An 18553-nucleotide genomic window follows, 5' to 3' on the forward strand; every position below is an offset into this window, starting at 1 on the left:
CGGCAAATAATAACCACATTTGACCTTTAGATGCACTGCTAACTTAAATCACGGAGTGCTAGTACCATTTGTAAATAAATTAAAATATGTATCATGCCTATGATTCAGATTTCATGTCAGGAAAGTTTCGTTTACACAAGTTTGGAATTTGAGGTCCAGTGATTCTATAACAGTATGGAAGCGTCCTAGTGCCATGTTTGAAATATATTTATCTCGGAATTTAAGAGTTACTAAGTCCTAATTACGAGAGAGTAGAATTAGGACTTAATAAATTCTAATTATGAGATAAAAATATAACAATATCATCATTTTTCTAACCTTTCATTAGTTTTATTTTTTGTATAATATCAAACTAAATGCACCAACTATTCTTGTAAAATACCGATTATATATCATTTTATGAATGTGTTTTTTTTTTCTGCTGTTTTAAATTCGTTTATAGAATGTACAGATATTGGCTTTTAAATATAGTCTCCTACAATTCTGTTTATAATGACCACAAGTTTCAATATTGTTATATTTTACTGTCCTTTGGGATCATGGAGTCCATTCAAAACATGTGTAATAGAGTTCCGTTTAAGCCGGTGCTAGGGGGCGTGACAGGTGTTGCACTTTCCATTACCTCTCATGAACAAACTTAATTAAACCGAGTCTTCTATTATTTTGCTTTGGTTGCATTCAATGCCCTCAAAGGATCTTCTTACAGATTTTATTAAATATCACAACAGCAATCTTTAAGTGCCGTGTGGCGACTGTAAAAAATCTTCCCGTACTTGGATTAAATGTTGTTATATTTTCTGGTCCTTTGGGATCATGGAGTCCATTCAAGACATGTGAAATAGAGTTCCGCTTTAGCCGGTGGTAGAGGCGTGAGAGGTGTTGCACTTTCCATTACCTCTCATGAACAGTCTCAATCAAACCGAGTCTGCAATTATTTTGCTTGGTTGCATTTTATGCTTCGAAAGGATCTTCTTATATATTTTATTAATGTTTTATATGGTGTGTATAAATTGTAAATGTGGATGAGACTTTAATAAACTTTAAATCCACCTGACGCTTCCAGTTTAAAGAGACGGTTCTCTTTTGTAATAGGTATCTATTTTAGACGGTTTGCCATAGAAAAATGTGTAACTGGCAGAAGCGGTAAACTTATGCATGAGGATCTTAAATGGGATACGTGACCAACGGAAAGACGCCTGATCAGTGTTTGTAAACACCAAAATATTTTTTGCGTGTATAAAAGGCGCGTTTTAAAATACACCGGCGGCTTTGATGCTGCGTTTCATTGTCAATCTTAGACTACATAAGGTATGTTGCAAAGAAAGATCAGAGACGCCGACGCCGCGTATGAAGCGACGTTCTTTTTACCAAAACGAGTGCCAAACTTCACATTAGCACTTTGGTCTACAAGCACGATGGAGGGTCTGGATGAAATAAAGACGTATATACTGAAGAAAGAATATCCAAGCCGATTAAACAATTAATAAGAAAAGAAACTTTAGAAGGCAGTGTGTAGGTTATACCAGTGAAAAGTCAGGCATTACAACACGGCAAGAGTGTGTTGGGCAATTTAGACTTGGACAAGGCATTAGGAAGCATACACAACCAGCCACATGGCGGTCACTTAGGCTAAAATAAAACGTAAGTGCGATCATAATGAGTTTCTTTTAACAGATTTTATTTCATATAAAGGTCTCATAATGGCACTCTTACGCTCTGTCCTTATTTGTCGTATCGACGCCCTTATTTTTGGCCTTAAATGCGCTAAAACGACAGAAAGACATGGCAGAAATCAGCCATTGTAAGTAATGATTTGAAATGTCATGTTTCAATAAAGTAAAGTAAATATAGAATGTTGTGGCGAAATGTTGTTTTTTTTCCAGAAGATGGGGTCCATTATCTTCAAATTGTCTGGTGATGTGTCATTTTCAATGTGATTTAAGAGTCTTAACATATATCTGTAAAATCCAGAGTGTGTCGGGAGGAAGGATCCCATGACCCATCCCATTTCAGTTTAGGGTATCCGTGTCAGCTAGACATACATGGAGTTTGTTTTGATAAAGGTCAAATTCTCGTCTGCTTCTAACAATTAATTTTGCTTGTTATCAAAATAATGATACAGCAACATTGTTTCAGGTCATATCATACTGATTAATGTAATCATTAACCGATTGGGCACCTTTAGTCTCCATGCTTTTCCCATACAATGACCATACATTACTTTCAGCGGAAAGTAGAACACCTTGATAAGTATTGTAATTACAAGTCGGCAACATGTAGAAATTTTGGCTGTATATGATTCTGAAAGTTTTGGAATGTGCGCAATACTATCTCATTTCACCGAGTCTTAAACTGTGAAAGGTTTGACTTGATCCACCCATATTATATTAGGCATTCTATCAGTTAGTGTTTTATTTTCGGTCATGTAAAGGTGGTGTAACATTATATTTAGACCCCGTCCGTAATTTATATAAGGGTCATTTTACAACGCTGAAAATTAAACTCCTGAGTCATTTTAATGTTACACAACCATTACATGACATACCCATAAAACATAAACAACCAGGCTAGTACTGCGACTCAAACCAACGGTCCCAAATCGATGAGAGCTTTTGAATTTAACGATGCAATATGACCCGACAGTAGTTGATTAGCTTTCAGGCATCCCGTCCATACATTACACATATAGTCAACAATTTTATATATGGACGTTAATAAGCGTCTAAAGGTGTGTAGCTAGGTGTGAATTTCTATATATGACCAGTACCGGCAGAGTTCATGGCCGATGAATTGGCAGATAATTAAACGTATTATTAGCTTGTGGCGCTTGAATGTAAAACTAAACATTTTTTATTACTTACAGTCCCGAAAAAAATACAGAAATGTTAATCTTTGATCTCTATGGTAATAGGCAAATTGCGTAAGATTATTGGAAATCCGTTTTCAACGTTAAAATATTACCTGATTATAGTTGATCCGTTTTCAACGAGGATACAATTTTCATGCATGGGTGGATCATTAAATATGGGCGGGGTCAATTTTCAACGTTAAATATTTATCAGTCATCCGTTGAAAAAGGACCCAGGGGGTCAACTTCCAACGGGGTCAATATTTAATGTTACACCGGCAGCTAACCTAACCAGTGTTTCTGGATTCTGTACCAGTACAAACCTGTTCTCCGCAAGTAACTGCCAACTTCCCCACATGAATCAGAGGTGGAGGACGAATGATTTCAGACATATTGTCTTTTATCAATTCGTCACGGAGAACATAAGCCCTGACCAGGGATCCAGATCCATAGATATGCGTTTTCCCTATTGAGCTTAGCGGACGGACTTCAAAGTTGTTAAGCTTAAAATAAAATATTAGCAGATAATTAGAGAAAACAATCCGTTATTTGTGATTTTGGATGTTGTTATAGTTTCAAGTTCTTTTGGATCATAGGGTCCAATATCTGTGTAAAAGAGTTCCACTTAAGTCGGCGCGAGGGGGCGTGAGGGATTTTGCACTTTCCATTCCCCCTCATGAACAAAATTAATCAAACCGAGTCTTCTATCAATTTGCTTGGTGGCATTCTATAGAGACTTACCCTAAGTCCTCTTTACACAAGAAAAACAATCTGTTTATAGAGTGAAATTGTTGAGTGAACACCGTTTGACAATCATATTCCTGTCCATGTTATACCTGTGCAATAGAAAAGTAAGCTTTCTTTGTTATCTGCTAACCATAACGTTAACACAGTCATGCAACTAACAGTCCTGAGATTGTTTTCTTTGATTTTCTCATATTTCTAGGTATTTTTCTCATACTGATCTCTATGACTTACGCTAAAAAACCTGATCAAACATTAAATAAATGGTGTAAAAGTATATAAATTCTCAACTTAAAATGAAATGTTGAGTGGTATAAAAGATTTTTTGTAAATTTTATTGTCAGTTTTTTACAGCTTCGAATGCCTTCAGTTAGAGATAAAACCTCAAAATATTAAACAAAACACATCAAATAGAGTGTTCAGTGTTATATAGTTGGGAATTAGCATATTCTGATAGAAAAAGAAGAAAACAACCTTTTAAAATTCAGAGTGATACCTTTTATTTTACAGAGAGTTTATTCTTTGTTCTAATAGAAAAATTTTTAAATTATTAAAATCTTAATGTGTATATACCATTTTAGGCCATATATAGCTACGAAATCTTACTTTTCAACCGTTTGTAAGCACGTTATTTAAACTTTATAACATCCAAATGTATATTTGACAATTTATTATGCCACCGCCATCCACCATCGCCACACGCCACCCGCCACCGCCACTTCCACCACCACCACCACCACCCGCCGCCCCCACCACCACCCGCCGCCACCACTACCGCCATCGCCACCCGCAACCATACTCAACACCGCCACCCGCCACCACCACCGCTACTCGCCAACACAGCCATCACCACCGCCACCCGCCAACTGCCACCCGCCATCGCCACCGCCGCATCCCACGCCAACCTGTTTTCCTAATTATCTGAATAAGATCGGATAAGCAATGAAACCCTACTCACTTTAAATTTCACAATCAGACTTTCAGTACTTTGATACAAGCCATATTGACTTTAAGAGCTTTGATACTACCCATCTAGACTTTCAGTACTTTGATAAAACCCAAATAGACTTTCAGCGCTTTGATACAACCCATACAGACTTTCGGCGCATTGATACAACCCATGCAGACTTTAAGCGCTTTGATTATTGAAAGCTGCCTGTGCCGATTTGCCTTAAGGCATAAGGTATATTACTCATACACGTATTTAGTATCACGCACGACCTTCAAGAGAACTTAAGCTAGAGTAATAACTATACGCGCCGTGACAATGATTGAACCGACAAAAATATTAACTACCATATTTTGTTCGTTATTGAATCATAAGTTTTAGTTAGATAATGTCTCACAGTCCAATAATGAGTAGTCTATTCTTTACTTCATAAGCTATATTTAGATAATATTAACATAACTGGAAGTAGTATTTGTCTTTGGATCCAAATTACTCTCGCAGTTCCTTACACTTCGATGTCCAAAATGGTAGTGAATAAATTTCCACGATAAAGTATAATAAATAAAGTCAAGGCGACGGTCTGATCAATATAATACACAGCAGTGTTCTGATTGGATACCACCCATTCCGATTGAACATTCTTAAATTGGATAAAGATGCTTTTTCTCCACCATGAAGCATTAAATGCGTTAATCGATGCTTCAGTCCAGAACTTACACTGGTACATTTATAGCGAAAAAACAGCTTATTATTCTATGTTCTAATAGTAAAATTTTAAATGATTAAAATCTACGTGATCCCTTGTAAATAGCCGATGATAAATACGGCAAAACTTGAGTGTACGCCATAAAATATCCAATCATACATTAATGGGTCTTAGTTTATAAATAGAAATGACACATGCTACCGTTAATTTTTACGGGATTGTACTTAATTTAACTAGTGAAATAAACATTACCAATCTTGTGTACCTTATGACACTGCTAAATAAGATATCAGACGGTTTATTACATCTATTCCCATCAATGACCCACAAGTTTCTAACCATTCAAAATTGCGTTGTTTTTTTTTTCTGGCAACTTCGTGTAACGCAGTTGCTATTAGATGTTTAGTAAAATGGTGACTTTTTAGGAACAGTACAATCTTTTTATTTTTGGAATTTTCTTCTAAAGATGTGTAAAAACACTTATTATTCTCTTCATTGACGATTTGTATGTTTAGTGTTTGAAACATAACCTGTCTGTCAGCACATAACGACTGTATCACACCAACAGTCTGAAGAAAAAGAAAAAAAGTATAACAGTCATAAATCAAAAAGATCATTCTTATGTAAAGAATTGAAATAGTATAAACGTTCCACGGAATGGCCTCACATTTATAGAATTCAGTAACCATATATTTTAACATCATGAATTTATTACAGATCTGTACAATACCAGCCAAAATTTATACATGACATCTATAGCAGTTAAAAAATGCGGAGTAATAAAAATGATTACTTTCTTTTTTAATGAGACAAATCGCCTTTTCTACATCAATGTTTTTACGTTTTTTTAAACCTGACTTCTTGTTTTGAATATAACTGAAATACTGTTGAATTACGGCGATAAACCAAAAGTAAACAAACAAACAAATTTGGAGTTTGGTACAGGTTTAATATAATTTCTTATATAACAACAGTCACTAAACCTAACTCTTTATATACCCACCAACTAGATATGTTCAACAAGAAAAGCGTTACACCTAAAAAAACAGGAAACTAAATCAATAAATCAAAGTGAAGAAATAATAAATTGACACTAATATAGAAAGGAAATGTCAAAACTCTTGAAAAAATGGTTATGGGAGTTAAAACGTGATTTGTTCTGAACTCTTAATCAAACAGATAATTAGGAAAACAGGTTTGCGGGGGATGCGGCGGTGGCGATGGCGGGTGGCAGTTGGTGGGTGGCGGGTGGCCATGGCTGCAGCGTGTGGCGGTGGTGATGGTTGTGTTGGCGGTCAGCGGTGGTGGTGGCGGGTGGCGGTGGTGATGGCGGGTGGCGGTGGTGAGCATGGTGGCGGATGGCGGTGGCGGGTGTCGGTAGTGGTGGTGGCGGGTGTCGGGTGATGACGGTGGTGGTGGCGGGTGGTGGTGATGGCGGGTGGTGGTGGTGGCGGGTAGCGGCAGTGGTGGTGGTGGTGGTGGAGATGGCAGTGGAAGTTGCGGTGGCGGTTGGCAGTGGTGGGTGGCGGGTGGCATTATAAATTGTCAAATATAGATTTGGATGTGATCAAGTTTAAACAAGGTGCTTACAAACGGTTGCAAAGTAAGATTTCGTAGCTATTTATGGTCTAAAACGGTATATACACATTAAGATTTTAATTATTTAAAAATTTTACTATTCGAACAAAGAATAAACTCGCTGTAAAATAAAAGGTATCACTCTGAATTTTTAAAAATTAATTGTCAATCAATTTTAAAACAATTAAGGACATGATTATAGGCCGGGTCGTAACGGTGACATATTCTCAAAAAAATATTATGCCGAGACCGTAATCGAGCTAGACTTTTAACGATGACGCAAAAGAAAAAACAGAGTGAGAGATGGACGTATATCTTACCCGTATGGATAATGAGTATATATATTGTATGCTATTTAAACAAAAAATAAAAGATGAACAGAGCGGTACTGTTTCTTATCTTTTCATTATTTCCAATATCTAAAATGATGGATAAACATATTAACGTGACGTCACTTCGTTCAAATTAGTCCCATCCCGAAAATTGACTCCTCCCAATCCAAGATTGCGGCTTTATATAGACAAAGAAGGGGAAAAGTGATCTAGAGTCAGGTCCTCTACTACAAAGTTCACAATATGATATAAAGTATCCGTACACTTATACTTTTCTCACATTTATACACAGATACGTACTATTTATCCTGGCCAGGAATTTAACTAACATCGATCTTAAGTCATTGAAAAGATACAAGTCATACTGCCCTCCGACCAATGTATACAAATATCATATGTTATCCAAAAGCCTTAAAAGTTACTAGAACATAATTATAATCAGTCATTAGCTAAAATATCAATTATTCTGGAAAACGAAAGGCTACACTGATGTGCAAACTGCAAAAACTCTAAACATATGTAATTACATTTCTGAAAAAAAAGACAATCATATCTAGCTGCTGATTTCAATGAAAAGTATACAAGACAGGATGTGTTTTTAAACAGACAAAAGTTCTTTAATATTCTAGATACGGAATCTACTATAGTACTAGACCACACCCTTGTGTAAACTCTTTCTATACACCACTTATGGGAAAACAAATATATGACATTTTTTAATACATATATCAATCCCATCAACTCTAGATATTATGGCTAATGGTAGAAGTTTGTTAAATCATCACTGTGTTTTCCAGACACTAGTAAACAAAATCCATCAAATATAGATTATCTCATAATTCAATACCGTGTTAACCTCTATAAGCTTAACTTCTTCAAAAAAAACCCTGGTGTAGTATATAAGTATATAAGCATGTAAACTGGCAATCATACAATTATTCATTCCTTACTTGTTCTAATATGAGAGACACATACATATGTGTCATGAGCCTGAAAAATAAATACTGTGCCCTCATATACTGCCAATACTAACACTTTTAGGTGAAGAACAGAAAGTCTACAATATCAACATCTGACAACAACATAAATTGTCATGACAGAAATACCTCTGTACTGAACTATCATTGGCAACCATTTCCAACTAACAATACAACTTATGGCAACTAGGAACATTAAACTGTAACTAAATAAACATTCAAGTTATATATATAAACTTTGGAATGAAATACATGTATTACTGTACCAACATCATTACTATATTTTGTATGTATTACAATATATTTACATTCGCCCTATTCTTTTCCATTGACAATTATAACGTTCATTTCGTATGAACAGCAAAAGGAAAGGCGCGAAAGTAACGTCATCGCTGCTTAGTGATGACCGACCGCTGTTTTGACGACGTCCGCGTATAGTCAGGGAGAACGTTCCTTAGATGACGTCGCAGTTGTTCCGTCTGGTGAACAGAATGGCCGGGGAGCTGATTTTACTGTTATATGCCAACAAATATGTGCAATTTATAATATAATCTTGTTTATCAATGGAAAGGAAATATAATGTAAATATAAGAAATGAAACTATTTCTTTCGGTGTTCATGCAAAATGAACGACAGAACAGGATCGGCAAATTAAACATGAATCGCTAGCCATACCGAAGAATATTCCCCCGGCCAATAACCGATAGCGGTCAGATTTTCTATATAGAAATAAGAAGGGCATGTACATATTTTACTTAATAACAACATTACTAAAAATAAGACACCTTAGGTGCAAAAATATTCCCAAAGTTCAACATTTGATTCATCAGATGGTATTTTTAAATTAAACTTTTTTTTATTTTTGATTCGTTCCTAACATCATCTCGTCATCTTTCCCCTTCTATTTTCCATATAAAATTTGTAAAAGTCACATACATGCGTTTCTTAAAAGTAATTTTTTGGATAAGATCATTAATATGAAAGCTTAGGTGCAAATGGTTTCCTACTCCCAATAAATTCGTCTTTTGAATGATATTTATTTCATTTTTGTAAAATAAAAATTTGATTCGTTCTAAGGCGGTTAATTTCCACTGATTTTGAAGAATAATTAACTTCTTTGCGAACTTGTTGTTGTAGCGTCATGTGCAGACGACATGTCACGTGAACATGCGGTATCGTGATCAAAAGGTTAAAGTATATGATTGAATCAGTTTAGTTAATTTGTGATTGAATGTTTATTCGACACAATGAGTGTTAGGTTTTCGAAGCAATTTCGTCTTATGTTGTTATTCTTTACTTTTTAAATTTTCATTTAAATATCAGTGTCAGTTATGCCAAATAAAAACGAATAAGAAAATATAATAGATTCAAAGTCTGCCTTGGTCAAATTAAAGGCGGAAATTATGTCCGGAGGATTTTCATGTACAAGAGTGTATTTTTCATTGTAAATAAAATATCTGGTTTTAAAACGGAATTGACTCACCACTATGTAACTTTCATGAAACTTGTGCAACAATAATGACGGTTTTAATAAAAACTAAAGATATATCATGATAACAGATAATTTTTCCATGAATGCAAGATAAATATAAAAATATTTTAGTCAGTGCTTTAAACTGCATCAGCAATACGTATTTTTTTTCAGTTAAAATATCATGAACATTGTCATTATGAAACTTTCATGACTGATCGTACATGTTCAATTTAAAATGATTTTTCATGAATGTCATTTCTATTCTGTAATATTAATGAATGAAAGCTGATAGAAATTGTGATCCATCACGCGTAAATATCCGTTTTATTGGCCCCCAATTACCACTTAATAAGGAGCGTTAAAACAGCACAGACATATACAACACTGATAAGGCTATCAATGCGTTTTGAATATAATTGTAATGCCATTTTATTTTCTCGCATCATTTTTTTTGTAATTATTATTTTGCAACAGTTTGGTAAAATTTGTGTAGTTATAATCATTTTGAAAATAGAAAATACTTGCACCACGCTGATTGCCAAAATTTTTAACAGAAAGAGAAAATGATCAATTTGACCAAGGGTGACACAAGTCTTAATTTTATTTATTCTACAAACGCGTATGAAATTGAACCAGTTTAGAGTAAACAAATAAAATAAAATAAAATCTACACATGTAATAGTATAAATTGTAATCAACCGTTTCCAAAAAACACAACTTATATAATGTATTTTTGTGACTTAAAAATGGACGTGTTTGTAAAAATCTAACAAGGTTATTATCAGGATTTTAACCTGGAGTCTGAAACATTTGATAGCATATACTATATGTGACACAGAAAAGAAAGAGCATAATCAACTATTATAAATCGACATGATTTTACAATGTCACTTCTAAAATTTATTTTTTTTATTAATATTTTGTGACTTGAAAGACAAAAAATTTAAGAAACTACATATTAAGTATTGTTTTGGTAAAGATGACTTTTTAAATTTCTTATGAAATGTCCTTTCTTTTACATAGTTTGTAACTAAATGTGCATGCAATGCTTGTTTAATTTCTTATGGAAAAACCTCTTGAAATTGAAATAAACATCCAGGTTATGATACCCGGAGGCAATAGATATCGACATCGCAATGCCGGTCACCCGTTACCGAAACCAAATAGCTGTTGTCTCCCCTGATATCGATTTTCTGCCATATCGGTCATGAGGTCAATTCTTCCTCATGGCGATTCATAGATTTGCCGATCCTATTTCTGTCGTTCATTTCACATGAACACCGAAAAAAATCATTTCATTTCAATCTTAAATATAATATTATGCTCCATATTCCAGCACAAACCTGACAATATATATATATATATATATATATATATATATATATATACGTGACGTGACGTCATTGTACATTATTTCAAAATGTAAACTGCCTGCAGATATATGTATTAATAGCGCTTGCAGTGAATAATTAAAATAATTGTAAAACACAGAAGTCTGCTGCTGTTTATTCCTTACGAATTGAACTTATATATATATATATATATATATATTTGAGAATGAAAAGACTCGGCACAAGATGGAAGTCTATAAATCAAATCAAATGACTTCACATGCCTTTCCAACAGTAATTAATTATAAAAATACAAACTAGTTTCGCCTATCTGCTCATCAGTGTACATACAATGTAACGTGACGTTAAATACTGTTGGAAAGGCATGTGAAGTAATAAAAATGCGATAATTTCTTGAAAATTAAGACAGTGTCTCAAGAGTATGTAATCGATCTTTTCAATCATTTACGTTTGATAATTGTAAAAACAAACTACGGATTCTGTACTTACATAAAAAAAACAACAACACGAGTAACACGGGCACATGTAACAAAAGATTTGCTTTTACTATCACAAAAGAAACCTCTTTAACAGCATATCAGATGTAATCATGTAGAGATAGACCCAAAAAAATTAATGATAGTAATACATTAAATACAGTCTAGAAATTGATTTCCAAGTCCTTGAAATGACTAAAAATGATTTCACAAATGTGAAGTTTATGATAGTTTTGTTAATATCAATAACAGAAGTTTTAATTTTTAATTTAATTTTGTGATCCACAACGAATGACAACTCTTGCTTTGGGCTAGTACTTATAAGCAGAGATATCTATTAGTTTACTTCCCTTGCAATTACACAATTGAATGGAAAATGAAAACTGTTTTAGACACAATATCGTACTTTTTTGCACAACAAAAACATTTAGGATTTATTCATTTGTGATTGATTTCCCCATCAAAACACGGTTCCTATGATTCTGTCAATTTACATATGGTAAAAAAATAACTTTTAACGAGCCAATAGTAAAATGAAGTACCAGTAATTAAATAATAGTGCAGATAATACAGTTTTGCTTGTATCAAAATGTCACAATAGAAACACTTTTGTAATACAGAACACCTGGTAGGATTAGTAAAGGTGCAATTATATTGATCTCTATTTCCTATGCCTATGTAATGGATAATTATCTATGTATATCAAAATATTTGCATACACTCGTACATTGGATGAATAAAATATTTGGCATAAATGAATGTTGCGATTTTATTTTTCTGAGTTGATATTGAAACATGAGATTGCCTTATGATGGAAATATATTGACAGAACAGTCTTGGTATAGGGTCACTAGAAACATTTAAGTAAAATCACATTAAAAGTTTCAAGCGGAAAGGGGTTTTAACGTTCTAAATTATGAATAAAGAGAATCTCATCTCGCGTCCATGCTTTTTGATAAATCGAAATAATTTAATAACAAATAATCCTGGTAGAGGGTCCTGTTAAATCCTTTATGTTGCAGGTAGATTAAATGATCCTACAACAAACTACTGAGTAAAACGTATGTTAATTCCTTTTATTTACGATGCTTGAACTCAAGACAAGATTTCAACCGCCGTGTGTGCCATACAGAGTTACAGTTCTTCTTTTTCCACTTCTTACGGCTAACTTTACGAGCCTAAACTAAGTAGCACTCAATTTACTCTCGGAAACGATATTTTGCTGGAGCTAAATAATCTGACTTGATTCGATTACGGTAGCGGTGCGTCAGCCATTTTGATTCAATAAAAATTAATGATCGAAAATTGCTAGCAGGCTATGGAATACAATCCTGTCTTTACGTGACGTCTATTGACCAATAGAAATGCAAGAAACTTGTAGAAGGCGAGATAAGATATAATATCTGTCATTATATTTCAACGTAGTTTTAAGAGAAACTTGCTGTTTTCTTTTATAAATATCATTTATATTAATATGTTATATTATAATGGCGGTAATATACGTGCGAGGTGATAGATCGTCAATGCTTCAAAAATAATAGACCCTGTTGATCGGAATATATTTCCTCATATGTGATACTGTTATAAGTCTGACAAATATACAGCTTGCATCACAAGTAAATATGAACAGGCAGAAAAAGAATCCATATTGTACCTTTTGAACTGTATGTTGTCGGACTACTTTCCTTTAATATGAGTTCTATAAATAGTGCACACATCAACTTCTCTCATTTCTATTTAAACATCGACAAACATTTCGTTCGATAACAAGACAACAAACCAAAAACAGTGGAGGTATAAAATTATTAAAAACAGCTAAACCTGGCATTTTCTATTCGGCTATAATGGATTTTGCAAGGACGGATCACACTAGACGCTTGCGCGCCTCGTAAGATCCGATCTGACAATGTTCACTCGAGTCGAATACAGCATCCCTGATCGAGCTACTATTTTAATAACCCTACTTTATTGAAATAAGGTGTAATAATGCTCATTTAAATTTTATGGTGGTAATTCGGAAACAAAGACACAAAAGAGCTTTTTTAATCATAACCAGTTTCGTAAAAGCAAACATTCATATTAAAAATGCACATATATTAGCCATCTGATTAAAGATAATGAAAAATGTATTACAAATGTCGGTTTGATTTATTTCCTTGCATGAACACAACATTTTCCTGATTTTCTTTGACCATTTGTAATAAACCTCATTGTGGTCTACATAAATACTGGTAAACTAGTTCCGCAAAACTTTTTAATTATGTCATACAAGTATAACAAGAGATCCAAATGGGCTTAAGTCGCTCACCTGAGGCAGACCTAAGAATTAAAACATAAATAAAAGATAAAAAATGAAATTAAAAAAGAAATTAATAAAAAAATAAAAAACGAAATCCAAACCTAAAAAAAATATAAAAAAACATTAACATTGAAATTAAAAACAATAAAAAAAAAAAATGAAATTGAAAACAAAATATAGAAATTAGAAGAAACGTTTTCCCTGTATAAATTTATGTAAAACCAGTGAGCTCTAGGTAGGGGCCAATTTTGACCACAGGGACATGATTTGAAAAAATCTTGGTAAAGGGCCAGTATATTTCAAATATCTTAGCCCAGGATATTACGGTTTCAGACAAGAAGGTTTTTAAAAGTTCTCGTATAGAATTATACGATTTGTGTTTATTCAAGAAAATTAATTCTTACTCAGAATAGTATACTGTTTAGCAATTTGCTCCCTTATTCAGTATGCATTACTACAGTTTAGCTATTTGTCTTCTAATTTTAGCCCTAGCAGTCCCTTAAAGTGACCAAGTGCCTCCATTTGATCTTTGCAGATCTATCAAGAATAAATGAGAAGAATACTTTTACAGGTTTTTTTCTTTTTTTAGCTCTAGCGAGTGCCCACCCCATTTTAACACACCTGGGAGAAGACCGTATAATAATACTACAGATCAAGTTTGATGAAGATCAATCAAGCGGTTCCTGATAAGACGTTGTTTAAAGGTATTTCTATTTTTAGCTCTAGCAGCCCCTAAAAGGTGTAAAGGGGACTAATTGCCCCCATTTAAACAACTTTTGGAGAGGATCTTATAGTTATGCCACAGACCAAGTTTGATGAAGATCTATCATGAAAAGAAGTCGTTTAATGACTTTTTCTATTTTCAGCTCTAGCGGCTCCTAAAAGGGGCCAAGTCCCCCATTTGAAAAAAAAAAAAAACAAATTGATAGAGGACCTCGCCAGACCAGATTTGGTTTTAGTCTGACTATAAGTTTCAGAGGGGAAGATGTTTAAATGAAAATGTGGACGATGGACGACGGACGCCAGACCATCCACCTATACTAACTCACGCAGAACCAGGCGAGCTAAAACGTGATAAAATACATAACATACAAACAAATATCCATTCTATATAGAATTACAAGAGGCTAATGTTATGTCATAATATTTTAAAATAACCCTATTCTTTATTTTCCTACAACCACCAAAATGTAGTTTTAAATTCATAAATCTCAATAAAAAGTATTCTTTAAACGTTTGTCTAAAGAAAAGCACTGACTTTAAAGCATGGCAAAAGTAGTGTTTCAAATAAATGTGTTCGGTGTATCAGCAGAATCAATACTGTATGTTTAAATAAGTGAATAGAGAAAAACATGCATGAGTGGCCAAAGTGTGCAAGAACGAGCGCGCCTGCGTTCGTGCATGAGAGTGCATGACATTGTGTGCCTACATGAACGTACTATCAGTAAAAGCTGAAAAAAAATGAAGAAGGAAATATTGTTAATGCATTTCCCATTCAAAACATGTGCCATATATGTGCGTATAAATATCAGCACAGATAAATTACTATTATAAGTATTTATATTAGTATATAATTTCTCTAATAATCAACCTTAGTTGTATAACATTAAACCAAGAAAGTTCTTTTCCACAAATTCAGAGTTACTTTAACTTTTATTTAGTAAACATGATGCACAACTGATCCACTTACTAAAGCGTTTGCCTAACCTTACTCTGTGATCCTGTTTGGCGCCATATAAACTATGCTGTGTTGGTGCGCCGTAAAACCCAAATAAAACAAAATAAATTATCTAATGATATTAGTAATTGTCTCTCGTAGATAATCAAATTATTACAGTGTAAATAAAACAAGAAAATAAAACAACTGACAAAGATAAATATCCTACATTGCAGTCTACCTAGCCATATTTACAATCGTTGAAAATAAATATCACTCTGTTTTAGCCAGCCGAAATTGCATCAAAGTTGATATAAAGCTCTAAAGCTTTATCAAATACGTCTAAGGTCATCCTACACTTTACACCTTCGTAAATACGTGACATCAGTTCTCATCCTCACGACAAAATGTTCACAAACGTCCATTAATAGGGATTCTTCACATCAGCCTGTTAGAAACCAAAAAGGTGCCGCCTCACATCGTTTAAATATACTGAATGCAGATCTTTAAGATAAAGAGGAAATTAATTCACCGTACCCTTTCGTTTGAAATTCACTTTTAAACTAACAGTACGTTTGAAGCCTATTTACTTACTATTTATCAAAAGACAATATAATTTTGACATATCAACTTAATAATTCATACTCTACATTATATAACATTTATATATATATATTTTTATGCTTGATGATACATGAAGAATTAAGAACAATTTTCCGGTTACTCTTTGTTTGAAATTCACTTTTAAACTAACAGTACGTCAGAAGCATATTCCCGCCTATACGAGATGGACAATACAACAGTTCAGCTTAGATCTCTGTTTCACTTTAAATGTATTACTGGCAAAGTCTGTACCTCTGACACCGAATACTCCAAAAATGGCGGAGAAACATTGTAGCGTATTTGAATTGGTTATACAAACAAAAAATTACATGGTGGGTGTAAGAGTGAGGTTGAGTGCTAAACCATAAACCGGATTAAGCTCCCCAGTTGTGTTTTTTTTCCACTGACCGTTTCAAGGCGGTGACCAACTGTGCTCCTTTATTTTTTTGTTTTGTCCTAGTCTGTCTTTTTGTGTGTGCTAGTGCGCACGTGAGGGTGTACGTTAAAATACATATTTTTCGACATCACAATCAATTCATTTTCCAAAAGACTTCAATGAAAAAAAAAGATCATGTTAATTTTATACGTGCACATGTAACTAGGTCAAGTGGGATAAAGTGAGTGAATGAATTGGATTTTACGGCGAATCGACACGAAAAGGTCATATATCGCCAATATAAGATAAAGAGTACCTTGAATATATACTTGATGGTTGCCTAATTATTTAGATTCCATCGAAAGCTACAACTTTATAATACAGTATCTGGGGAAATTTGTGTGCGAAAAAGGGTCTCTCGTAATTTCACCACAAATGTTTAGAGGAATGGCTGAAGTGTTAAAATCTATCAGGTGATTGGCTGAAATCATGGTACGTTTTTCAGAATCCAAGATGGCCGCCAACATTTAGAATTTCGCTTGAGACCCATTTTTCGCTGCGGTTGTTGGTATATTTTACCTTATATATGTTTTTTTTTTTCCATTTAAATCAACACAAGAAAGCTGAGTTCCATTTTTGATAGCAAAATATTAATAAAAAGTGTGCTTTTATAAGAAAAAATGCTAATTTTAGCCTAAAAATGGCCAAAAATATTGGGGTAGGGGTCCTATTTTAAATTTTCATTCAGACCCCTGGTACCAAGATGCTCTTATTTGTGCATTATAATAATTGTACACATTTCGGAAAGAAAATCACACCATTTATACAAAGAACGTTGCATTTTTTTACTTTACTAGCCAAAAAAGCGGGTGGGGTATATTTGTATGTTTTTTAGTCAAAATTTTGAATTTCGCTTGAGAACAAATATTTGCAAGTGTTCTTGGTATTTTTTGTCTTTATATGTTTGTTGTAATTTTAATTACCGCAAGCAAGACAAGTTTTACTACTAGAAGCAAAATATACCAAACATTGTGGTTTTTATATGAAAAACAAAAGCTAATTTTTAGCCTCAAAATGCCCCAAAACTTTGGGATAGTGCTAGTATTTAAATTTTCTTTTCAGATCTGTCGTTTCTAAGTGTTCTCATTTTGTAATTATAATAATTTTACACATTAAGATAATGTAATTACACAACTTGTACATTTAATAATGAAATTATTTTTGATTTACTCGTAACAAAAGTGGGTGGGGTATATCAACATACATTTCGCGCCTCTTTTTTACATAGCTAGTGTTTTCTCAATACACAATTTTGTATGATAAAATAAAATGCTACGTAAATGTTCGTATTTTGAAAGACATATAACTGATCTGGTTTTATTTGTGATGTAAAATTTAAAATGGAGGCCATATTCCAATATGGCCACCAAAATGGCCGATATTTACAGTTTTGTTAACTTGAATGTATGTGCTTAGTGAAATCACCATAAAACGTTTCATAGTATAGTTGCATGCATATGGTGATAGGTTCTTTTATTCAATAGAAATGCACAAAATTTAAGAACAACATCTTTTTATTGAAAATCAGTCTCAATATTTGTGGTTTGAATCAGTCAATAATAACAACTGAATTAAATATATTAAACAAATCTTCAATATTTCATTCTTATACAGCTTAGAATAATGACCTCTAAAAGAACTGTTTATACCCTAAACTTACAAAACATTCCTCACGCAAAACATTCTGAATTGACAACATACAATATAAACATTTGGATTGTTTTACAATACTATTGGAACTGAAAGAACCACATTCGGGTTGCCGCAGATGTTCAGTTGGTGTGGGTTTTCTTTGCATTTATAAAAAACACAGCATCTAATGCCAGCTCAGCTTTCACTAAACATTTTATTTTTAGAAACTAAAACTAACTTCAAATGTAGAAAATCCTCATAATTATATCAACTTGAAAAAATACAAACTAACTGTGTATGTGGAACTAAATTTACAATTAAGGTATTATCCCCCTTATATTTGGTATATTCTTAAAGCTGACCTTATTTCGCAAATTGTTGAAAGTTTTAAACAACTTTTACCGTGCCGTGTTTTATACATTTTACATAGTTTATGCTATTTCTTCTTACTCAAGTAGAGATAAATTTCAAAACGATGACCACTGTCTAA

The 18553-nt window shown here is 33.4% G+C and overlaps 1 protein-coding gene across 1 annotated transcript; it reads right to left on the minus strand.

The window, feature by feature from the left end:
• Positions 1–6414: 6414 nt before the first annotated feature.
• Positions 6415–6783, minus strand: LOC128553838 (uncharacterized). The gene has a single exon (XM_053535023.1). It carries the CDS (start codon positions 6781–6783, stop codon positions 6415–6417), a length of 369 nt encoding a protein of 122 aa, XP_053390998.1.
• Between the last annotated feature and the right edge of the window lie 11770 nt (positions 6784–18553).

This window comes from Mercenaria mercenaria, unplaced genomic scaffold, assembly GCF_021730395.1.
Source record: "Mercenaria mercenaria strain notata unplaced genomic scaffold, MADL_Memer_1 contig_4377, whole genome shotgun sequence".
Lineage (NCBI taxonomy): Eukaryota > Metazoa > Mollusca > Bivalvia > Venerida > Veneridae > Mercenaria > Mercenaria mercenaria.

Excerpts from the sequence above, each read along its gene's own strand:
- LOC128553838 (XM_053535023.1), bottom strand. The coding sequence starts at position 6,783 with ATGCCACCCGCCACCCACCACTGCCAACCGCCACCGCAACTTCCACTG.